General features: G+C 32.3%; 4 protein-coding genes across 5 annotated transcripts; all 4 read right to left on the bottom strand.

Annotated features, from left to right (window-relative positions):
• Window positions 1–50: 50 nt before the first annotated feature.
• On the bottom strand, window positions 51–5,099 carry LOC110646022 (uncharacterized). 2 transcript variants are annotated; one of them, XM_021799310.2, is made up of 6 exons: window positions 4,766–5,099; window positions 4,488–4,555; window positions 2,901–4,305; window positions 951–2,495; window positions 569–623; window positions 51–425 (listed from the first exon to the last, which is right to left on the bottom strand). In XM_021799310.2, the coding sequence occupies exons 1-6, from the start codon at window positions 4,899–4,901 to the stop codon at window positions 281–283; spliced, it is 3,354 nt and encodes a 1,117-aa protein (XP_021655002.2). In that variant the 5' UTR covers window positions 4,902–5,099; the 3' UTR covers window positions 51–280. The 2 variants fall into 2 exon arrangements, with proteins under 2 accessions (XP_021655002.2, XP_021655003.2); XM_021799311.2 differs by having other exon boundaries at window positions 51–422.
• Window positions 5,100–5,896: 797 nt separating this feature from the next.
• LOC110646031 (very-long-chain 3-oxoacyl-CoA reductase 1) lies at window positions 5,897–9,379 on the bottom strand. The gene is made up of 3 exons (XM_021799324.2): window positions 8,236–9,379; window positions 8,043–8,112; window positions 5,897–6,461 (listed from the first exon to the last, which is right to left on the bottom strand). Exons 1-3 carry the CDS (start codon window positions 8,871–8,873, stop codon window positions 6,207–6,209), a joined length of 963 nt encoding a protein of 320 aa, XP_021655016.2. The 5' UTR covers window positions 8,874–9,379; the 3' UTR covers window positions 5,897–6,206.
• Window positions 9,380–12,651: 3,272 nt separating this feature from the next.
• LOC110646036 (very-long-chain 3-oxoacyl-CoA reductase 1) lies at window positions 12,652–14,616 on the bottom strand. Its single transcript, XM_058128918.1, has 3 exons — window positions 13,880–14,616; window positions 13,109–13,178; window positions 12,652–13,018 (listed from the first exon to the last, which is right to left on the bottom strand). The coding sequence occupies exons 1-3, from the start codon at window positions 14,509–14,511 to the stop codon at window positions 12,758–12,760; spliced, it is 963 nt and encodes a 320-aa protein (XP_057984901.1). The 5' UTR covers window positions 14,512–14,616; the 3' UTR covers window positions 12,652–12,757.
• Window positions 14,617–17,689: 3,073 nt separating this feature from the next.
• Window positions 17,690–24,275, bottom strand: LOC110646034 (regulator of G-protein signaling 1). The gene is made up of 11 exons (XM_058128917.1): window positions 23,972–24,275; window positions 21,194–21,314; window positions 21,012–21,075; window positions 20,797–20,881; window positions 20,459–20,532; window positions 20,143–20,334; window positions 19,600–19,688; window positions 19,237–19,475; window positions 18,884–19,008; window positions 18,470–18,591; window positions 17,690–18,370 (listed from the first exon to the last, which is right to left on the bottom strand). The coding sequence occupies exons 1-11, from the start codon at window positions 24,046–24,048 to the stop codon at window positions 18,164–18,166; spliced, it is 1,395 nt and encodes a 464-aa protein (XP_057984900.1). The 5' UTR covers window positions 24,049–24,275; the 3' UTR covers window positions 17,690–18,163.
• Between the last annotated feature and the right edge of the window lie 535 nt (window positions 24,276–24,810).

Raw genomic sequence — 24,810 nt, 5'->3', positions numbered from 1 at the left:
GCTAGAATGATAGAACAAAATGTAAAACTTGATGTCATGCGCACAGCCTATACCGCCAATTTCAAAGAAACAAGCATTCAAACGTCAGATTGTTCCAGTGTCCTTGTAGTGCTTTCCATATCACAAACAAGGTGAAACAAAAATCACTTGATTGCCTGAAGCCCCTCTGTTTTCAGCCAAAAATAATTCCAGGAACAGTGGACGCCTCTGCAGACCACCAATAAGAAAACAAAACTCCTGGAGGAATATAAAACTCAAACATGACAAACAACTGGGTGATTCAAGGGTTTGCTTCATTCTCAGGGGTGAAATCAACAGGCTGGCTTTCTGTGTCCTCAAGTTGTGATTGAGAAGCTGTTAGCTTGGCCTTCTTGTATCTGCTTGAACTTCTAAGAATTGTATCCAAGGTCATGCCAGAAGAGCTGCTTCAATAAAAGGAAGACGATAAAGTTAAGAGAGTGATCACATTGAAAAAAGTACAGAAAATTCAATTTCTTTATAAAGACATTAATTTCTACACTTTGTTTTTGAATGATAACAATGCGAGAAGGAATCTGCTTTCACTCACAATGGTTTTGAGAATGCTTTTCCACCTCCCTCCTTTCTTTTCCAGCTGTGAGATCCTATAACAAATTTCAATTTAAATGAAAGCTTAGCATATTATTTATTTCAAAAAGTGAAAAAAAAAAAAACAATATCAGTAATAATACTAGTGCCAGATATACTATCTGTTCAAAGCTGTTGACATGTCTAGGCTTTCCTTGAAAACCAGACATGCACCAACTGATGCACATCTAACAGTTTTGGCAATAAATTGAGAAAACAAGCATCTGTTATATTTTCACTCATTCTAAAAGGCACAACAATGCAAACACGCAAGTGATCAGACAATAGTCATTTGCTCAACCTTAATAGGCGCTAATAAGTCCACAAAACATATTTCATATTACCATTTTGGGATAAGTTAAAATCTGCATTGCTTTCTTCATCTGAATAGTCAGAAGAATTATCTGATTGAGTTCTGGTGCTGGCATCTGAATTATCAGCTTCATTTGAAGAAGCCTCATTACTATCATCATTGAATATTGAACCTGATACTCCTATTAAGCTCTTCTTATGTTGTGAGTTATTCACAATTTCCCCAGTATTAATCGTGGATGATTTTTTACCATTCATATGATTGTCATCCTCATGCGATTGATGCCCATTAACTCTTGTATTCAGAAAATTTGTTTTTTTAGAACGTTCCAAGCTAGAATTTGACGCAGCCCTTTTACTCTTTGCATGGGCACTGATCCCAGAGGGCTCGACAGTGATAGATCTTCTAGCTTCTTCACGAACATTATTGAACTCATCAGAGTTGCTAGATGGCAAAGCTATTACCAAACTATCAGAAGCATTCAAAAGCTCCTTGTTTGGTTGACACGTGATCTTTTCAGACTTTGAATTTGACAATAAACTCTGAAGCACTATAGTACTAGAGTTGTCAGCTTGAGGCTTTGCTCCAACTCCATGGTTCTCATTTAACCCCTGTGAACTCTGTAAATCAGGTGAAGGACCATGAGAATTCGCATCATGCTTCTTTTTGCTCTTTTTAGCTTTCATCTTACCATCTAATCTCTTCGTTTCGGTTGCTCTGTCAACAAGCACCTCAGCAGAACCAACAATTTCATGGCTATGTTGGCTAGGCACAAAATAATAATTGAAGTTGATCCTGTTACTTTCGCAACAAACTTCCTTATCATCAGTATCTTCATTTGCACGGCCACTTTCAGAAGGATTAACATTGACAACAGCTTTGAGACACCTTCCCTCACTGTTGCTTTCCAGTCTATGTGGTTTAACTTGGGATGATTGAGTACTGAGAGGATCATTTTCAACCCTAATATCCTTTTCACCCTCCAAATTTGATCCATTTAATTGAATTATGGAATCTGTATTTGCCAACTTAGCTTGTTTCATCACCTTAGCTACCTCCCCTACGTTATCAGCTGATGCAGCAGGTTTATCACCAACATTCTCATTTTCTTTTTTGGATTCTGTAATATCCTTTACATCTGAACTCCGCTTCTTCCTAGTTTTCTTTCTTGATTTCCCATTCATATTTTCAGAATCCACTTGTCCTTTTCTGATCTGCTGCACTGATTCCACCACATTCTGGATTACATCATCAATTTCCTTATCAGTAGCCAAAAAAGAAGTACTAATTGTATCTATTTCTGATGCTTCTTTCCTGTCCTTTGAAGGTACATTGAATTCCTGTTTATTATTGTTATCATCAGAGTGATCTCTATTGGCAGTTTTATTAGGCTCAGCTGGAGATGTACCACTAATACAACCTTTAACCCATTCCTTAACAGATATGGACGGTGTTCCACTCACTATATCCTTTGCTTTTTTGGACTTCTTTCTTTTCTTTGAAGATTTTGAAGGATCCACAATTTCACTATGTCTGCCTTCCACATTGCTGGCTTCTCCGTTGACTATATCAAATTCTACAAAAGATCACAAGAATATCAGCCATTGATGTCTTCTTATCTATTTTGCCTTCATTTCATATGAATGGAGAAAGGAAGACACTAAGCAACAATAGAAATTTGCCTACACACATAATCAGGGGCCGAGGGAGGGGGACTAGGGGGAGCCTAGGCTCCCCCAACCCTTTTAAATTTTCCTTGTATACTTAGGGAAAAAATGATTTCATTTTAGCTATTGAACCCCCAAAAAATAAAGTATATTATTTTATTATGATATAAGTAATATGAAATATTAGAATTATTTATTTCTCATCCTATATTCAATAAATTTTTAAACCATTGACACACTTAAAAATTTTTTGGCCCCCTCAAAAAAAAAAAAAAATTCTGGCTCCGCCCCTACAAGCAATCCATGCCACTTACCTTGGGAAGAGGGCCTTAAGTTTGCTTCTTGGAAAGGATTTCTATGCTTTTCTTTCAAAGAGACCACAACAAGCTCAGAACTTATTACACCCTGGACGTGTTTTCCATGGACAAGTTCTGCATCAAATTCTTCACCCAAATCCTTGGGTTCCCCACAATTCTCTTCCCTAACATTTGCCCCAGAAGAAGGAACTGGAGCAATTTCTTGATTAAGAGTGTTTGATGATTTCTTTTTCTTCTTTCTCTTTTCATTGGTTGGATATACTGACTGCAAATGGACAACTTCAGGAGTGTCAGTAGATGAACCATCCCAAATGCCATCTATATTTTTCAGTTTGTCCACTAGGGAGTGCTGAGAGATTGTGGGAGTCTCAAGCATATCAGAAATCAAAGTTCGATCTTCTTTCAGCAAATATTCATCATCTTTTTTTTCTTCTTCAAATTTACGCTTTTTCTTTGCTACTGGCTTTGATTGTGAAGTATCTTCCACTGATTTAAAACACTGCACATCAATGTCAGTTTTTCTCGATTTATCATTTTTTCTTTCATTATGTTTCTCTAGCATTCCAGTCCCCTCAATCAGAACACTTGCACTTGGCATTACATAATCAGTCCCCTTATTGGCATTAGAATAGGAAACCATTCTTGGCTCATCATTAATATTCTCATTTTCTGTCACTGTATCCTGTGGAACTACTCCAATTGCATTTTCTAGAAAACTTTGTGACGCTATAATCTCTTGCTGTGATTCATTCTTACCAGATTCAGGTAATGCAGCATTGGTTTCTTCCAAAGTTAGGTCACGTACAGCATGTTTACATCTTTTCCTACTTTTACGTTTTTTCTTTGTACGAGATCCAGTTTCTAAAGCACTTTCTGGCAGTAAGCTGCCCTGCACATCATCAATTCCAGTCTTGAAGCCGCTTTCCCTACCTCCAATTGGTGTTTTCTGACTTTCGTTTTCATTATCGCATTGATCCCTTTTCTCTTGTGTGTGAGAATCTGGCCTATTGTTGATATGTGCAGATTTAGTTTCGTCATTATTGTCACCCATATGTTCAACTCCTATCTCCAAATTATTTAAAACGTCTCCCCCAGCAACATCCAAACCCAACCGATCAGTAACAACAGCTTTTGGATCAAAGTGCTGTTTATCCATAACATTGGACAACTTTTCAGGATGACCATCAAGAAGAAGCTTAACCCCTTGAGCAGAACCATTGCTGATGATACCATCGCAAGCAACCATGTTGTTAGAATCAAGATTGAGGCAATGCTGATTATCATCATGCTGCTTTGCACTAGAGGCATCAACACTAATGAACCAACTTTTATTAACTCCATGAAAGGCACTTTTCACCAACATGGAATCCGATAAATGATAATAACACTCCCTCCTCTTTACCTGAAGTTCAGAAAATATTGCCAAAATGATTGACATAAATAATATAAATCCAACCAAGCAGTCTAAGGCACAACTAAATACACCATTAAGCTTTAGCAACCACACACCCGTCATCTCTAGTAGCATAAGCCTAAGGTCTCAAGTTCAAATCTCATAAAACAAAGTACAACTAAAGACTATACCTTTATAGCATGGATTTTAATCTCCCCAAATTGAGGAAAGCAAAGTGGGTGTTCATGGATTATCTTCTCTGCAAATTAAAAGCATAAACACATCATAAATAAATAAATAAAACAAATTTATACTTCAAAACAGAACTGGGATTGTTCAAGGCATTATAGTGTACATCAAAAGAGAATTTAAAAAAAATAAAAAATAAAAAATATAAAGTGAAGCTATATGAGATGTTCAAGGGGTAAAATGTTAAAAAAACATATGAACTGAATGGATGATTGGTTACGCTTGAGATCGGTAACGGTGTCGGTGCTGGAGACGATAGTAGCCAAGTGAGTGCCGAGGCCGGTGTCTATGAACACGGCGCGGTACGGCGTCGTATCATCGGAGTTGGAAGCTGAACTAGGTTTCGCCATTGACATGACTCAGGTACTTACGGTGTGTTCAGAGAAAGAACAACCGGTGATAGGGTTTTATGTTTAGCGTTTGGGGTTTGTGAAGCGGCGAAGATGCTCTACGGTGATCTTTCTTCACATTTTTCTATAGCGGCACGGCGGTAATGGGAAGAAAAATAAAATAAAATCTAAACGACACCGGACAAGAGTAATTCTACATTCTGCAATGCTGCGTCGCCACGCGCTCGGTATAAATGATCAGGTGAGCTGCTGGCTTACAATAAGATTAAAGTGTTTCCTTCTTAAGAGGCTTGATTAGCGGTTAAAGGAAAATCTCTTAGCTCAACTTAAGAATTCAATTCAATTTCTTTTTAATTAATTTTCATATTTAAAATAAAAAAATTTAATCTTTTTAACTTAAAAAAATTTTAAAAAATAAACTCAAATATGAGGTTATGATAATTTTATTAAATTTTTTTCTTACAAATAATTTAATTAAAGGAATTCAATAAATGAAAGAATTTAATTATTTTAACTTAAAAAATTATTAACAAAATAAAAATTAAGTTAAAATTTATATGATTTTGTAAAAATTCAATTGAATTATTTTTCTTGTTTAAATTTATAATACCCATAAATTATTAAGTGTATTTAGTATACATGTACCAATTTTCATAATTATATGAAATTCATTCTCCAAATAATAAGAAAGGCCCGCTTAAGTGAATGAGGGAGCATCACTTTTGTTTATATCAGTAGTATTTTATAATTTTTTTTTATAGGACTTATTCTGTGTAAATATAAAAAAAAAGATGTATAAATTTTATTTTATTGTAAAAGAAAATACTCAAAACAATAATATATTCTTTTAGCATTGACAATTCTATTGTATGACTCTTCAAAACATGATGCTTCTTGATCAATAGAGGACCCGCAAGAAGCATGACACTTCCATTTTTAGCCAGACTTGTAGCTCTTCCAAATTGCATGAAGAATGATTGGAGACAAGGGGAATGCATGTATTTCAGGTTTTTCCAACAGTATTTCGTTATAAAGATTGATTGAACTCTTCAATTTCACACCATTTGAACCATGTCTTGAGAAAACCAAGGCCCCCAAGAACCGAAGTTCAAGATAATATAGGCATGTTAATGTTTTGCAACTTCTCCATAAGAGTACATGCAAAAGGTAAAAGGTTGTTCTTAGTACTAAAATGCAAAAGAAAATGTAGGAAAGATGACAGAAAAGATTAAATTCCAAGAGTTCAATCCACAAACTGAACAGCCAACCATGGCTAGCTACCCTGTCTCGATTAATACAAGAGAGTACTGTTTACTCCTCCTTCCTAGAATCCTTCTGTTGTCCTTTCTTTCGAATCCCAAGGCAAAAGCGGAGTCGCCATGCATCAATAATGGATTCAGGCAATGCATATAACAAGCCCCAAAGAAGAGAATGGGGCCAGTAAGGTGTGCAACGAGGTTCATGGCCTATCCATCGCAAACCTGCCCGGGCATAGCCATCTGTTGATGGAATGAAGAAGGAAGATCTCCTAATTGATGCCATCTTTGTTGCCACATAGAGAGGAACCTGGATCAAGAAATTTTTTGTTTGATTATAACAGCACTGAGCAAAAGAAATTGAAAACGTATAGTTCACTGTAGCAGAAAGGTTCATGTGCTTAAACCAAATTAACTGATACACTATATTTAGAAGTGGAAACTAAATGCTTTAAATATGTACACACATTAACAGACTACAACTGGAGCCGCTAAACCTTCACGTCCAGTTATAGGAAAAACAAAAACTTGTATGTATCAGCAGGAAGGGTTTTAATCAATAACCTACATTTTTGGCCCTCTCATCACATGATTCATTTCATCTGTGCTTACCATATCATTGACACTGGGCAGTTGACATAAAGGGCAGAATTGTGGGTGAAATCTTTAGGTACGAGAAAGATATCCAAAAGAAGGGGAAGAAAAAAAGATGAAGTCCGTTAATGAATAAAAATAGGATTTCTATCATATATAAATATATATAGCATTTTGTATAATATCATACAAACAAATAAGGAGCCCATTATGAGATCCATCCTTTCAGAATGTAGTGGATTGCCTTGTCAAAACAGCATCAGCCCATCATATAAAAGGAAGTCAAAAGCTAGTTGCCCAGTACATTTGCTATGGTTATCATAAGTTATTTGGTAGGTAAGGCAATGCTATAAAATTAACACTAAAAGGTTAACTGAAACACAATTAAGTCATGGGTGAATGAAGGCAAAGATAGACCCTTACCTAACCACTATAATCAGGAAATCACATAATTAGAATCATGTTTGACACGTAAATTATTTTCTTGAATAAAAGAAACGATTAAAATCAATATGAAATGATAATAACAAATCACCTTTTGATTACACCAACTTTGCTTTCTCATTGAAGAAACATAGATTTTTAGATTGTGCAAAAACAGAGCAAAGGCAAAGCATCTGCCCTGTTTCTATCAATCCATACTTCAGGTGGTAAAGAGTTTTATTCAGAGGTTAATCTTGAATAAAGATAGGGCCTACTGATATGTTAAAATATCAGAAGAATGAGCAGAGTAGCTATATACACCATCTTTCCATCCACTGTTACCCTAATTTGCGGCTCTTTTTACAAATTTCCCATGAAAAAAGCAAATATTAATATTCATTCTCATTTGATAAAAGCTATCGAAAGAAAACTAAAACACAAGTAATTCATGCGTGAATGAAGGCATTCTTCTTCTAGTCTCTTATTTTGATCTAAAAAAGAATCCCCCTACCTAACAACTTTAATTAAGAAAACCCATTGTTATAATCATGGTTGACATGTAAATTATTGCCTTAAATGCAAGAAACCAAAAAATCAATATGAAATTCTAATAAGCAAATTAGATTTGATTAGAACAACTTTCCTTTCTTACTGAAGAAACATATATTGTCTGAAAACAGAGGAAAGTCAAAGTAGCTGCTCTGTTTATGCTATTTTCTTGCAATTTTCCAATGTAAACAGCAAATATGAATATTCATTCTCACTTAGATATCAGCCATCCTAATCAATTATAATGATATTTCAGAAAATAATACCTATATAATGATTATTCAATGATTAACTAACAAAATATTCTGGAATTAAGAAATAATACCTGACACTGCACATCGATCCCACTTTTCTTGTATTCAACATAAAGGCACCTGGAGAACTGATCTATATACCTGTAAACAAGCAAAAACAGAACTGCTTAGACCATTAAAAAATAAATAAAAACGCAAGATTAACCTTCTCAAATCCCTAGTTAAGGACTTAAATCACTGGGAAACATCAAAACAATTGCTTACGCTTTGGTGGCAGCATAAACCGCATAGAGAGGATCAGAAGGAATGACAACTGCTGCGCCAGAACCCATATTAACTATAGCACCCTTCTTCCTCTTCAACATACCAGGTAAAACAGCTTGTGTAACTTTAGTAGTGCCTTCAACGTTTACTTTGATCAAGTTCTTCAACAACTCCTCATCCACCTCATGGAAAAACCTCGCGTAGGGATATGAAACCCCAACGTTATTAATCAAGACACCAACATCCAATCCTTCAATAGTCTCCTGAATTTTCTTAACACCCTCATTGATATCGCCGCTGAAATCAACAACAACGGTCTTGATTTGGACCTTGCCATGTTTGGACTGAATAGAATCCGAAACATCTTTGAGCTTATCGGGATTTCGACCAACCAATACCAGATTGATACCCTTTCGAGCCAATTGAAAAGCGAAACCTTTGCCAATACCGTCAGTAGGTCCGGTTACGAGAGCCCATGATCCATATTTCTTCAGATTCTTGGCCGGCCTGAGGAAATTGACGTAAACCCATTTGAGGAAAGCGAAGAAGAATTTCAAAACTGATAAAGAACCCATAGTGAATAACACAAGAAGCCAGTAAGGCTGTTCTTTGAGCTTATCTACAAAACAAAGCTCCATTTTGGAGAGCAACTGTTTTCTTCGATCTAAAATGAAAAGAGAGAGATCTGGGAAGTGGGTTTTGCTCAAGAAAGAATAATATAGACAAAAAAGAGAGTATCCCTGTTCCTATATTGGATTTTGAGATTGGTGGGAATGGGTGAGAATTGACTACACAAACAGTAGCTAACAAAGAAAAACAGAGGGCGAAGTGAAGCAGAGAAGAAGTAGGGTTAGGCAGAAACAGTTTAGAGTGAGAGATTTATTAAGATTTGAAATGGGCAGAGGGTGGCAAAGTAGATGAGCTGAAAACCACCGCATTTAACAACTATTGATGAACAGCCATACCAGAACAAGAGGACAGGACCTCTGCTTCCTTCTTTCGAGTAAATTGCATTGTCCCCTTTTTTTTTTCATTTTTGGATAATTAAAAAAAATTATCAGAAATAAGATATATTTTGTTTTTTGTTTGAAATTAGAGCCAAAGATCAAAAAAATATGAAAAATTGAAAATTTTTATTTGGACTCGTCCTTATTCTATATATATTCTATATATATTATATCTTAAATTTATAATAAATTAAATATAAAAAAAATTAAAATATTAATATTTTATAAATATTAGAATTGATTAAATTTAATATGATTTATTAATTTAATTTTAATATATTTAATTTAAAATATTTATAATTTTTTAATATATATAAATTGAAAATTATTTAAGTTAATTAATTATAAAATTAAATATTGTAAATTTTCAATTATATAATCAGCATAATTATTTAATTAAAAATAATATATTTAAGTTTATTCAATTAATTTGTTTGATTTTAAAATTAAATAAATAATTTTTTTAAAAATAATTTACATACCAACTGAAAAAAGATTAGAGATAACGTGCAATTCAAAATAATTAAAATTATTCAAATTCAGATTTATCTTATTCAGCCCCTTTAATATTTTAAATGCTATTTTCCTTCATTTTATTTTTAAGGTAAAAAACAGGAATTTCATCAATCTAAAGCTTGAAAATAATATAAATAAATTTTGCATAAAAAATGTATATATTAGGGTAAATATAATTTTTAATTAAATATTTTCATTAAATTTATATTAATTATTTTATGTAAATATATTTTTGCTTTTACAAATATTTATAATTATTTTATATAAATATAATTAAATTTAAAAGCCCAAACCCGAATCAATCACGGGTATTATTTTACAAACTCAAAACTATCCCAAACTTAATTATATAATACTTAAATTTATCTTTTAGGACTCGATTAGATCGAATATTCATAAAAATTTGACCTGTTGTCATCTCTAGTTTGGAGGTCTGAAATTATTTTTTTGAATAAAAATATAATTTTAAATGATATTAAAAAAAATAATTAAAAAAAAATTATTTTATTGACTTAATATTCTTATGATTAAAATTTATCAAATTTAATTTTAAATTATTTTTTAATATTTTCTTACCATTCCGCCCAAGAATAGTCACCATGCATAACTTAAAATCCAAACTGAAAATCAAAGAGAGCCTCAAACCGAGGCTTCACTGTTCCAAGCAGATTATCCCAGGCCGAGAAAAATCAGAGAAATTCAGGGTGGAGGAGGAGGTGGCAGAGCTCTCGGCGACCCACTCACGCTTTACGGGCCCATAAAGAATCTAATGAGATACCAGCCTCTACACAGAGCACATCCTCATGTCATCAGCAAGCCGAAAATCACACCAATACCCTCTCTGTCATAAAACTTGCAATGCATAAGCAGGAAGAACAACAGAAAAAGCAACACAACACCGAGTAGCACATATCATCCCTTTGCATGAAAACCTAGTTGCTCAAAAGAACCATAACAATATATACATCCCAATATCGGAGGAAGAGGGGGAACCCATGGCCGGGTTAGGGGGAAGGGAAACCCTCCCCTGCTCGGAGGGGCAGCGAAAGACCAATAAGCAGCAAAGACGAGAACGAACCCTACAGAGATAAGGAAAAAAGTTTTAGAGAAATTTGTAGAATCACAATGTATTATTTGTTGTGAGGAAAGAAATTTGTAATGCTTGAAACTTTGAAAATTATTAATGAATTTATTTTTTTATATATATATATATATATATATATAAAAAAGAAAATTTGGTGATATTTGAAAAGTATATCACAAGGTTCCGAGCTAGGTGAAAGAAGAAGCTAGTTAGTTAAACAACTTTAGTTTGGAATATCCGCCAGTCCATTTCAAGACTTGTTTGGAAGCTGAAATAGTTATGCAGAATCACTATTTGCTTAAAGAAAAAAATGCAAATTCTTTCAGTTACGAAACAAGGCACAGGCCATGCTAGTTCACTTTCAGGCTCCTAGAAATGTGAGACTTCAGTTCCATCACCCAACACTTTCAGGCTCCTGGACTGATCGTAGGAACACAAAACTCCCTCTCAAGCCTTGATAGGCTCCTTTCTTTCCAATTCTTAATCATCCAATGTGAAACTTTAATCCCATCATCCAACACTCTCAAGTTCCTGGACAGGATTTGGACTGGCTCAGTAAGGTATGACAAAAATCACTACTTAAATCTCTTTATTTTTTATGAAAAATAAGTTAGTTTTTGAGATATGTTTCTGTTGACAAAATAGGGAATTAGTGAGTTAAAAACTATAACATTATTTCACTTTTTGTAATAATTTAGTCCCTGTAAATACCCTAAATTTATTGAATCAAACAAAGTGGCTTCCATGTAGGCTGGTGAGCTTCTTTTCTAATTTCCCTTCGATCAGGAATATGATAGGAAGGCTGGAAGTGATCCCCTTGGCCAAAGAGTATTCTACTTGTATTCAAGAAAAATTAGAGGTGGCAGTAACAGAAAGGTCGGTGGTTGTTGGAGCCATTTGAGGGAAGAAAAGAGGAGGATGTATTGTATTTGCCGATACAATTTCTCTGTTCAACTATCCATCAGAATTGGACTTTCATTTACTGCAAAAGAAGTGAAAATTGAACACCCAGCAGCCACTCATCGACACTAGTAATTATCATGTGGAATCATTTAACTTTATGAATTTTTTATAAAAATTATTAAATTTTAATTTTTTTTATAAAAATTATTAAATTTTAATTTAATTTCATAAAAATTACTATAATTAAAAATTAAAAATTTTCAAGATTAATTTACTTATTTATTAATTATTTTATAAATAAAATTATCTGATTAATTATTATTGATGAGAAAAAAAAATTTAATGATTGGAGAAATAGCAAGATGTGTTTTATTTATTTTATTTTTTTTTAAATAAATAAAATAAAATAATTTTATTTATAAAATTATCTATAAATTAATAAATTAATATTAAAATTTTTAATTTTTAATTCTAACAATTTTTATAAAATTAAATTAAAATTTAATAATTTTTATAAAATATTCATAAAATTAAATGATGGAATATTTACCCCACCAACTCCAATACACTGAGTTTTGCAATTAAAACAAGGGGTGGCCCTGGTCCCCCTTCCCAGTTTCCAGGCAATTGCTAGCTGTCGTGTCAGCTGTTCATCCTTTTGGCCTCTAATACTTAAATTTCTTCAAGGATCAGTCTTTATCATAAGATTTAGACATTAGGCATCTAATACTGAGATGATTTCTTGAATCTGTCTTAAAATATACTAAAAACTCCTCAACATCAGGATGAGAATCAGATGAATAATCTTGTGCTTTCCAAAAATATCCAAGAATTTATTGTTATTATTTAGACAGATATTTAGATCTTCATCTGGGTTCCAATGCTAAATATGAGAGGCAATTTGGATGATGGTAAGCATATTTCATTAGAGAGTTAACAAGATGCACCTCTTGTAGTACAACTAGCCACCATAAATAGAGTTGAAAAACCATATATAAATATTACAGCACACCTAATTTCCCTTGGCTCTCGAGGAGTCCTTCTTTAGTCCCATGCTGCGCATTCCAAGATAGTATCGGAAAAGAGACCAATTTAGTAAAGCATCAGGCAATGCTTGGAGAATGAACCACTGCACAGAATGTGACCAAAAGGGGCAGCATATTCTCTCATAACCAATCCATCTTATGCTTGCTTTGGCATATTTCTCAGGTGATGCAACCATCAAGCTTGATTTCTTTATCCTTATCAACTTTGTAGCTACAAGCATAGGAATCTGAAATCCCATATGTAAAATCACCATCAACAGCTTAATTAATTACAAAAATGTTACGCATTAATTACTATCTAGAGATTAATTAATCACCTGGCACTGAATATCAATTCCCTGATGCTTGTATTCTAAACTGATGCAGTTTGAAAGCATTGCTAGGTACCTGCTGGCAGAAATATAGGTTAGTCCATCCATATTTACTGTACTGCTATTAAAGAAAATATTAAACAAAAAAAATTCTTCCCTCAATATTGAACATGCTCTAATTATATTTAGATGGCTTCATTTATTTCAGTTGACAGAGACATCCTCCTCTTTTCTTGCTACTTTGGTTTTGCAAACATGTTAAGTAGCCATGTAAAGCAAGAAAACCTCAAATGGGAGTAAGGTCACTTGTCATATAGACAAGACTGAAACAAATTAATTGTAGATTGTCCATTAGTGGCAAGAACAGTAATGAGGTCACATCTGAATTACAGCGAGCAGCAAGAAATGGCAGAGTACACAGTACACTTGCAAAAGGTAAGGTTATGGAAATGAAAGTTTTGAGGATGAGGAAATGATAAGATTAGAGAAGAAAGAGAGGTCTAAAAAGCATATGATTCCCGGTACATATAAAAAGAAAATCTCCATTCTTTGCCGATTCTTTGATATGCAAAACTAGCATAAGATCAGCATAATAATGGTAGGATTCAAACACTGGCAATTACTCCAAAAGAATTGAATATCAAAGAAAACAGCAAACAATTCAAACATCCTTGTATTTCTTGGTTTTTCTTGTAAAGAATATAGGGCAATAATGAATTAAATTGATTTCTTTCATATTTGGGCACAACAAAAGTGAAAAAGGAAGGGAAAGCATACGCTTTGGTGGAGGCATAGATGGCATTTAATGGGTACGAAGGGATGGCTACAGATGATGCAGACCCAATATTAACGATTGCACCTTTCTTCTTCTTCAACATCACAGGAATCACTGACCTAGTGACCCAAGTTGCTGCCTCTGCATTCACCTTGATAATGCTTTCCATCAGCTCCAAATCAACCTCATGAAAGAACCTGGAATAAGGGTAGGCCAATCCTGCATTATTTATCACAACACCAATATCTAACCCTTCAATACACTCCTCTATTGCCCTTGATATCTCCTCTCCATTAGACCTTGCAAGATCTATGACGCTTGTTTTTATCTGCAGTTGATCATTATTCTTGCCATTTCTTGCTCGTATTTCTTTAGCTGTGGCTTCAAGTTTCGAAGGGTTTCGACCCACCAGAACTAGATTCAGACCCTTTGATGCGAGCTCGAATGCAAGAGCCTTGCCAATTCCATCAGTGGAACCAGTGACTACTGCCCATGAACCATAGGATTCCTTCAAATTCTTTGGTGGCCTCAAGAACATGACCCATACCCACCTGCAAAATCTCACAATATTTTTGCAGAGAGAAACGAAACCTAGGTAACTGAAGGTTATTACGATGATATCTAGCAATTCCATTGCCGTGAAATTTTCTGCAGCTTGTCCGCATAAAACAGACAAAGGTATATAGTACTGGATGCGTTAATGAAACGTACGTACTGTAATCAATGGCAGATCTAGGGCAATTGGTAGGACACCCTCAAAAATCATACCATTTAAATTTAATTTTAATTAATATTTTTAAAATTTAATTTTTTTTATTTTAATTCATTTTAAACCTAACTGTTATTATCTGAAAATTATTTGAATTAATTTAATTTTATATATTTAATTTATAATTTATATAAAAAATTATTTTTATTAATAATTTATATTTTAAAAATTTATTAATTTCATAAAATATTTTAATTTTATTTTATATAAAATAAAAAAATATAAAAAATTATAAATATTATTAAAAATATATATATTATATTTAATTAAATATTTATATAAACAGATTCGGATGATAGATACTCAACTTATAAAATCTGAACCCAACTCAAATCCATTACGAATATTAAATTTTAAACTTGAACTCATCCTAAATTCGATTATGTACTACCTAAATTCGTTATATTAGAGTTCAATCGAATTGAGTATTCACAAAAATCTGATCCGTTATCATCCCTTTCTGTTTAAAAAATGAACCCTAATATATATAATTCTCCATATATACATTATATTAAATTAAAATTATTTAATTTAAATATTTAAAGGTGAAAAAATAAATTAATTATTTTGATGGATTATTTGTTAATATTAAAATTTAAACGTGAAAAATCAAATTAATATTAAAAATTTCATATTATTCATAATAAAATTTCATATAGTTAATAAAAAGTTGAATTCAAATATAAATGAGAAAACTGCAACTCTACAACGTGGGCTGATTCATCACTTTGATGACTTGTTCGCACTAACAACGTGGAACGAGAAGTCTAGACATCGACGTTGAGTTATAAATTACCCTTAAAAGATAATATAATTTATTTTTTGTTTACTCGATTAATATTTTTTTAATATTAAATCAGTTAATCAAGAAATCAAATAAAAAAACTTAATTAAATTGATTCGATTCAATTTTTCAATTAAAATCGATGAGTGTTTATCCCTAATTGATAAGGATGAAAGCTGTTTTTTTCTTGGTTTGACTTTATGAGAGAGAATTTTAATTAGGAATTAGCATTCGATTTGAATCGAATTGAATTAAATCATGAAATTTGAATTATATATTTTAGAAATCAAATTGAATCAAAATGGATAAAAAATCAAATCGAACTGAACAGCTCTATTTCGGTTCAATTCAATTCAAACTGATCGGTTTTAATTTTTTATTGATTTTTTAATTTAGACTTAATTTTCAAGTTATTTGATCTAATTTTGATTTTAATTTGAACCTAATAATCATTAATTAATGAAATTAAACTATATATATATATATATATATATATATATATATATATATATATATATATAATTTATAAATTTTCCATAAAATTAAATCAATTTAAAAATTGATTCGATTCGATTTGATTCGATTTGAATATATAAAATTACTATTTAGTTCGATTCGATTTAACTAATTTTTTCTCTTCAAAATCGAACCGAACCAAACTAAAATAACTAAAATTTTTATAATATAAAACCGAACCGATTGAATTTTAAAAACCAAACCGATTGAACCGAATTGACTCAGTTCGATTTAATTTTTCCGTTTAAACAGAAATCTGCTCACCTCTAATTTTAATATTATTTATTTTGAATATTTCATAATGATGCAGAGAAATGTACCTTTAAGATCATTTGAGGAAGGGATTTAGGGCCTATTTGGTTTAACTGTTGAATACAACTGATAATGGTTAGCTGATAGCTATTACTGTTAGTTGATGATAGCTGATTTATTTTAAGTGTTTGATAAAATTATGTTTAACTGTTGTTGTTGATATGTGAAATGATCAATAAGGGTATATATTATATAATTTATTTTATTATTGAAATAAGAAAATAATTATTTAAAAAAAATAATTAAATAATTTAAAAAATATAAATAAAATAATAAAGTAATTATTATTATTAATAAAGAAAAAACTTATAATTAATTTTAAGTTTTTAAATATAAATAAATATTTTACATTTTATGTTATTAATAAAAAATATTTTAACAAAGTTGAAATGTGTTAATTAAAATATTAAAATTATAAATATAAAAATATTAATAATATTAATTTTTGAGTTAAATAAAAAAGGATAATATGATCAAAATAAAAAATAAAATCAAATCAGCTATTAGCTAATGAGAAACAGTTCTAAAAATAGAGCTAATACAAACTGCAGCTGATGGGTATCATATTAGCTACCCATCAACTATCAGTTTTATTTTTTAAAATTTATCAAACACTCTAGTTCACTTGTTTGGATATCTATCAATTATTAATTACACTCAATAAATAAATTAAATACCCTCTTAATCTTGATACATAAAAGCCGGAGAATAATCTTGTGGCATCTTTTATAACTTGAATCCCACTTACAACTTCCCTAGAAAAATCAAAATCACAATCATGATATTGTTATCTGGAAACTCTGCTTGGATTTGTTTTGAGCTTGCTGGGCTTTCTGCTACTAGTATTAGGTTTGGGCCTTTTTAAGCTAGTTGATGAGCAGAGCCCTTGCCTATACCGTCAGTGGCTCCTGTGAAGAGAACCCATGAGCCATAGTTTTCTCTTAGATTCTTTGGCGGTATGAGAATGTTGCATAGACACGGTTGAGAAAAAAGAGGGAGAGATTGAGCGAGGAGCCTATAAATGAGACAAAAAGAGGCAATGAGGGTTGGGCTGCAATGTGGTTGCTGCATGCTGAAAGCATTTTCTTATCAGCTGTGGTTTTGAGTACAAAAACTGAGCTGTGGGCATGTATTTTGCTTGAATTTAAAGACAAGTTGTGGGTACAAAAATTTGATGCTAATTTGCATATTATACTCTATTTGATGAGGCACGCATGTGAAATGAAATGTGTGAAAATGATCAAGAACCGTGCACGTACATGCTCAAATTAGATAATAGAGAGAGCGCACATGCCCTTCCCCTAAATGTTTCATTATATAAATATATATCCATAACATCAACATCAAATATATATATATATATATATATATATATATATATATATATATATATATATATATATATATATATATAGCTGCTGAAATGGGCACTTTCCCTCCAAAAGAGTAAATAGTATTTAACATGAACGTATGTCTAATCAAAATAAGACTTGTCTGCCACCAGAGTCCATGCATCTATCTAATAACTTTCTACTGGACTACATGAAAATCCTGGAAGTAAATTGGGGAGATGGGTTACTTTACTTTCAAGTGTCACTGTTCAGATTAAATCAATGTGGTCATGCTGAGGCCGGCCCCACTAACAAAATGAACATTTTTGCCTGTATAACATTGAGCGATGACACTTAACATGGTCATGTCTGTATAAATGTAGTAGATGCATTAGTTTCCCACCTCAATAAGCAGTTCACCTCCTTCTTCTCTCTATTCATCCTTTTTCACTCCTTTTGTTTGCATTTCATCATATTTTGAATCTTATGTTGAGGGTTCATTATGCATCACTTGTTATACTTGGTATGCCATGCTCAATCGCTGAATCAACTTTGCAGTAAACCAGCACAATATTCACAATTCTTGGCTTTTTGTGTCTGAATCAATGCCCTTCACAAGATGTTCTTGATGGAATGGATCATCAGTGCCATGTACAGAACTCAATCTAGGAGAGAAGTTCCAACCTGCCATCTGTTCCAGGTCATGGTCATTGGATCTCATATTGGCTTCTTCTTTGAATTTGATGAAAAACATGGATGTCCAGTAATCTTTTGCTAAATTCTTCAGGGATAAAATAGCTACTTCAGATATGTATTCAAATTTGGAGATATATTGCCTATTAAAATAAATTGCAATATTACATTGACTTAAGCAACCCACCATTTTCATTAGCTGCAGCACCTCATTTATTGCATTATTAAAGAGATCAGGGTGTGCTAGATCAACTGTAGTCAATATTTCTTGCCGCGTTCGGTGAGATATGTTCACCTCTGTTGCTGCACCTATGCAGTAGAAAAATCATTGGAAGTATCAGAGAGAAATGCAATCCTGAATATTTAAAGTTAGTGAAAATGAAAAAAGAATTCCATAGAATATAATTCTTCATTGTTTGATTCATAATTCCAAAGTGCAAACCAACATCAATAGTTTAACAACTCCCTATCTCTAATGTAAGCCTATCCTAGAAGAAGAACTGTGTTAGTTGGATATAAATTGTACTTTAAGCACCGGGGAAATAATATTGAATGTAATGCAAATGAATGCAAAATATTTATCCTTTTTAAAATCACAAACCTGCAACTATATATTTCTCAATAATATGCCGGGTCATATAGATCCTTCTTACTGTGTCATCTATTGGGATTTTGCCACGCTCATGCACTTCATTATAGAAATGAACACTCTCCCCAGCCAAACAACTGCAATTATGATAAAAACATAAATATTACACTCAAAGATTGATCCTTTTTCCTTATTTCATCTGAAATTTTATCTAAGCTTCTCCAGTCTCCAAATTGTTCCAAGGAAAAATAAATTATGAAAATATCTGTTAAGAAGTATCCGAGGAAACACCATGAAAAAAATTCTCTCAAGGAAAGACCACAAGTATTAATTTCTATTAACCGAACTATAGAGGAGAGAGAAACCTGTCAGCAAAAGCCATAAAAGACTGACGGAATCTTTTGTTCAGAAGAAGCTTGTCCAGTGGTTCATTAGGATCTATGACTGGAGCTGGATCTCTTTGCATTAGTAGTCCACTATCAGGAATTCCCAAAGCCTGGCCCATTGTTTCAAATTGTAGAGGTTCTCTTTTCCTCAAGCTGATTTGTGAAAGCAAAGGTTGTGAACTTGATATAGAGAAGAAAGCCAGCACAAGAATACTTGCCTGCGGATTATACCTTAGATCTGTTAGCAATATGCATAAGCTGAAGCCTAATGACTTCAGTGAAATCAATTATTCATGCCAACAGGTAGATGAAGGTATAAAAGAAAAAGAAAATAACACCTACAGTAATTAGAAGAAAAAATCTGGAGACAACTTGAAGCCATGAGATATCATCATGAATTTCATTCAAAATATAAGCAACCACCCATACTCCTGGAAGTAGAAAAAACTACAAGTTAAAAAGTGAAAGCCAAGGTGGTAGATATTTATCATCCAAAAACTACATTACTAATCATCTTAAAGAAGAATTTGGAAATGATCTGCCATCAAATTAACAGCAAAAAACAATTTGAATAAACATTTTTTTCATAATGCTCACATACATTGTACAACCTTTCTAATGAATGTAGACAGCAGCCAAAAGAGCTAACCATAGGAGACATATTTGATTCCTTGTAGAATTTCCACAGCTATAATATTTAAATTAAGCTTAGTTATGCAATAATATAGTTAATTCATTGATTTTTCAATTTTCCATTTCACCAGATGACTGGTTGATCAAACTAAGGGGTCTGATGACTTCTTTGGTATACAAGGATAGTAAAAGAAAAAAAATTAAATATTAAATTAATCACACAGCCGCCTAAAGAACTGGCAAAAAACTGACCAATAGATGATGCTGAGACAAGTATCCCCAGCCACAGGTCTTTGAGTTCATCAAACCTGAACTCTATATGTCGAATTGCCCCTGTGAATCCAACCAAAGAAGCAACATAGGATGTATGAAGGCACACAGCAGGAATGACCCAATGAGTTCCCATATGGCATCGGGTGTTCAGTGGCTTCTTCACATGTATAACTACAAACAGAAAGATGATCCTTCTTGTTAGAAATAAGCATTTACAATAGATAGAGAGGGTGACGTGTTGAAAGCGAGTTGATTTCCAAATAAGTAAAATGATTAATGTTTGCAAGATTCTTACGTGCAGCCCCAGCAAGCCATGGCAAGAGAATTAGAGGAAGAAAAATATAGGATCTAATTAGTGGTAACTGCCTCCTGTAATATCATTATCAAATAGTTAGTGTAAAATTTCATTGATAGTTAAATAGTACAAGAATTAAAAAAAAAAGAAGCTAATTATTAAATAGGTTAGATTGGAAGAACTCTGGGACCAACAAATCTCTCTATCTGTGAGCAGTGGGAATAGTATGGTGACCTAGCTGTCATACAGTTATATCAAATGCTAGTAAAAAAGTCAGCAATTTATGGCAAGTTCTACTCCTAATTTTAATTTATTTAATCAGTACACTTTGCACTCACTTGACAAATATGTAATACAGTTGGTAAGCCTGTGTTATGCGACAGCAAAGCAGCAAGCCAAATCCCAGTGGACCTTCAAACCAGACTGAAAAGGAAAAAAGACAAACTTCATAAAACATTTTTTAAAAGAAATATGCAAGTACGAAATTGAATACCAGCAATATTCTCAAAATGTAACTTAAGAGGTCTAAATGAAATTGCAAGCAGTAGATAACCTGCCCAAACATAGCACGATTGCCACCAATGCCTCTTTTTGAATTTCAGGATATTGATGGACATCTACACAGAAGAAGATAAGAAAAACATGACATGCTACAATGTTAAAATGCCCATTATGAATTTCCAAATAGATAAAGCCACTGAACAATAACAAGGTGGAGTCGTATCTCATGTTTACCACAATTGATAACAATAGGTTGAAGCTGCCAAAAATTTGAATTAGAGGAATCCAGAACCCACTGCCATTAATACGAGGAACCTTGTGGACCAAAAAGGGAAAAATTGACCGTGAAAGAAGCCTGAAAAAAAACGTGCCACTTGGTAAAAGGAGGCAAATTTATCTTTATAGTAATAAAACTTCTCTCTTAGAATGCAGATCACAACAACATTAAAATAAAATATTGAAATTGAACATGATATATCTTGGAATGTAAAATATTGGATTATATATACATACACGCAAAAAGAGAGAGAGAGAGAGAGAGAGAGAGAGAGAGAGAGAGAGAGAGAGGTTGATGTTAAAAATTTCTTATCTCCCATAGTCTTATAGTGTCTTCTGCGACCCCTAGACTTGATATGCCCAACTCACCCTTATATGGAAGATTCAAAGCTCATTAGTCAGCAAGTTGAGCTCTGAAAAAGAAAATACACCTCAAGCAGCATATCCAAATACATTCATGATCTGCATCATGATGACCCAGAAAACTCTTAAAAATATCAGTTTAAATTTAAGTTGCCATGAACAATCCTATCTCAGCTTCCCTAAGCACTATTCTCCGTCTCTCTCTCAATCAAGGGATTTATTTAAAGGCCAAAACTAAAGAACAAATCTATTGTTGTTAAAGGCACGCCTGAGGAGCAAGGCACAGCAGGCGCAATCCTCAGGGCCTCAGAAGCAAAAGGATGGCGATGTTAGCAAGACATGCCTAAGGTGCGCACCTTGCACCAAGCGCAAGGTGCACCCAAGCATGCCCCAAGCACATTTCACTCATCCTTGTTTCTTTTTTTTAATTTTAACCTAATAACAACCACATCCAATCATATCAGCACAACACCCTCTCATTGGGCAGTCCATAAACGAAAAAGAAAAAAGTTTTCAAGACATTAGTATCTTAATAGTTTATTTTTATTTTATTTGTATTGCAAAAATAGTGCTACTTGTATGCTAATTATTATCTTTAGTTTTATTTCATTTGACTTTTAATGGATTATTCCCATTTATTTACTTGTTAGAATTTGAAATATAGTTTGGTTTTTTAAGACATTAATATTTATAAATATTTTATTTTATTTCATTTGAAATTCAAAAATACTTGCCTATTTGAGTGTTAAATATTACCTGATATGGATACAAACAATTGTCTTATATGATATATTATTTTATTTTTACTATTTTTTTTGTGCCTAACGTAGGCACACACCCAAGGACAGACCCATGTATGGGCCAAGGGGGGCAGGGGGCATTGCGCGCCCCTCCCCTTTGAGATTTTGAATTTTTTATTGGCTTTGAGATTTTGAATTTTTTATTGGTATAGTGATATTTCTCAAAAAGAAAAAAAAATCCTATTACTATCTATTAGATTTTGATGGCGCACTGGATGGACCTCCTAGTATTTTAAAAGTTTTTAGAAATTTATTAATAATTTTGTAAAAAAAATTCTTTATTGTCCTATTAAAAGAAAGATACCAACAGTGAAACACAAACTTTCTTTCCAAAAGAAAAAACTCTAGACCGTCATTGCATCTTGGCCTCTTATTCTCCATCAATTCTACTTTACTGTTTTGAGATAAATTGGACAAACATTTTAATTTTAAACTATCAATATATTTTAAGTTCAATAATTCATATTATTAAACATTCATTGTATTTTTGAATTAACAGTAATTCCATTTAATTTTTGCATGATAATTTAGCTTAAAAAAAATTATCATGTTTATTTTTGTCACTATGTTTATTAAAATTTTTTTATAATTATGGAATGATAAAAAAAAAATAATTCAATCATTGCATAATATTATAATCAGTCAATCAATTTGTTCAACCAACACCTAAGCAAATAATTGCTGAGTAACTTCAGGTGGATATAGAAAACCTTCATTCTAATTCAGGACTACGACATAACATAACAAGATATCCACCTAATATGAAGGAAAGTTCCATCTTTTAATTGGACCTTCTAAGTTGAATTTCTGCATCCGTCCCTCACCCACCTTTCCTTTTTGAGCATTTTTAAGGGCCTCTATGATGGCTAGGAATTTATTCTTAGTTGGTTCATCTGTAATGCACACCCTAAGTCTCTAACATACAATATCTTCACAAACAACACAGATGAAAGCTGAAGTTAATTTTATATGCATCACACAAACATCAAATGTTAAATAATAATGATTATGTAAGCACGCAAGTGGGACAAAAATTGTGGAAGGCAAAAGTTAGAGAAGCAGAATAGCCGATCTTTCTAATTGTTCATATCAAGTTCAATAGAGGAATCTATAGGTATAGGGTAAGCTTAACTTCTACTAGAGAACAACGCTCGCAATTTGAAGAAATTCTTACCGCCAACAAAAACAACAAAAAGCTTATAACTTTACCAGTGGCAAAATCGGAAACTGGTTATTTTAAATGCTCTTATTCATTAAGGCATAGCATCAAACAGCTAACAATCAAAAAAGGAAATCATCCCAAACCAAGCAAAAGAATAGAATCTCAAAATTCTTCAAAAGAAAACATGGTTTAGATAATCCAGCAACAAATTCATCACGGTACTAATAAATGCGAACCCAAATTAACCTGGGAAAAACCACTGAACTAACCACAAACACCACCCCCCACACAACCATCCCCCCAACACACACACACACACACACACACACAGACAGCTACGAAGCAAAATCACTGAAGAAAAAAAAAGAGAACAATTTTTTCTTTAAAAAAAGAAGGAGATGGAAAACGCACAAAATCATGGAGAGGATGGCTATGGAAATAGCAATGTAATCGGTAGCGCAACCTCCTTCCACTGCACAGCTTGCCATTCTCTAGCATTTACAGTGATCAAATTTTTCTGGGTTACTAGGATTCTAGGAAATCAAAATATTACCAAAAACCTTGCACCCTTATGATCTAAATCTAAAGATTGACCATTCCCCATGGTTTTTGAGGCGAAAAGGAAAAGGAAAAGTCATTGGCTGTTAGCACTTGGATTTGCGAGTCCATCCTCCTCGCTGAAAGCGAACAATAGTTGAAAAAATGGATAATGAAGACGTCTTAATTTGACTACAAGTATAAATATGGAAAATAAAAGGGCAATTTTTACATCTCATTCTGAATTTTATTTTATGTTTTACCCATATTTCTTTATTTTAATTTATTATTAAAAAATTTTTAAATTTTAATTTTATTATATAAAAATCTCTCTAATGTATTATAACATGTTTATAAATTAAACAAACAATCCATCCTTCCATAATAAAAAAAAAAAATATCATTTCAATTACTATATAAATCTATTATAAAAAATATCAATGTATTATAATAATTTATTTTTTTTTTTTAAATTATTTTTTATCAAAAATTATTTAAATTATATTTATATTTATAGACGTGAAATTATAATTTAAAATAATTTTTTTAATTTAAAAATTTATTATTATAAATTAAAGAAATTTTTTATAAAATAAATTAAAATTAAGTAATAAAAATAAAATATAAGATAAAATTTTGTGACAGTAAAAATTACCCCAAAAATAAAGCAACACCCTCTATTTGTGAAAGAGGAGACGTCGTTTACTTACTTT

Source organism: Hevea brasiliensis, chromosome 10, assembly GCF_030052815.1.
Source record: "Hevea brasiliensis isolate MT/VB/25A 57/8 chromosome 10, ASM3005281v1, whole genome shotgun sequence".
Lineage (NCBI taxonomy): Eukaryota > Viridiplantae > Streptophyta > Magnoliopsida > Malpighiales > Euphorbiaceae > Hevea > Hevea brasiliensis.
This window is presented reverse-complemented; position numbering and strand designations above follow the sequence as displayed.

Bases quoted from the DNA above. Each gene is read 5' to 3' on its own strand.
- LOC110646022 (XM_021799310.2), bottom strand. From the start codon at position 4,901: ATGTCAATGGCGAAACCTAGTTCAGCTTCCAACTCCGATGATACGACG. The intron at 4,306-4,487 runs GTATAGTCTTTA...TCTGAACTTCAG, and splicing joins TTAAAATCCATGCTATAAAG to GTAAAGAGGAGGGAGTGTTA. The intron at 624-950 runs GTAATATGAAAT...AATTTGTTATAG, and splicing joins TTTTAACTTATCCCAAAATG to GATCTCACAGCTGGAAAAGA.
- LOC110646031 (XM_021799324.2), bottom strand. From the start codon at position 8,873: ATGGAGCTTTGTTTTGTAGATAAGCTCAAAGAACAGCCTTACTGGCTT. The intron at 8,113-8,235 runs GTAAGCAATTGT...GCTTGTTTACAG, and splicing joins GTTTATGCTGCCACCAAAGC to GTATATAGATCAGTTCTCCA. The intron at 6,462-8,042 runs GTATTATTTCTT...TTCTTGATCCAG, and splicing joins GGATCGATGTGCAGTGTCAG to GTTCCTCTCTATGTGGCAAC.
- LOC110646036 (XM_058128918.1), bottom strand. From the start codon at position 14,511: ATGGAATTGCTAGATATCATCGTAATAACCTTCAGTTACCTAGGTTTC. The intron at 13,179-13,879 runs GTATGCTTTCCC...TTCTGCCAGCAG, and splicing joins ATCTATGCCTCCACCAAAGC to GTACCTAGCAATGCTTTCAA. The intron at 13,019-13,108 runs GTGATTAATTAA...ATGGGATTTCAG, and splicing joins GAATTGATATTCAGTGCCAG to ATTCCTATGCTTGTAGCTAC.
- LOC110646034 (XM_058128917.1), bottom strand. From the start codon at position 24,048: ATGGCAAGCTGTGCAGTGGAAGGAGGTTGCGCTACCGATTACATTGCT. The intron at 19,009-19,236 runs GTTTCTCTCTCC...TCATAATTGCAG, and splicing joins TTTATGGCTTTTGCTGACAG to TTGTTTGGCTGGGGAGAGTG. The intron at 18,371-18,469 runs GTGGGTTGCTTA...TTATCCCTGAAG, and splicing joins TGCTGCAGCTAATGAAAATG to AATTTAGCAAAAGATTACTG.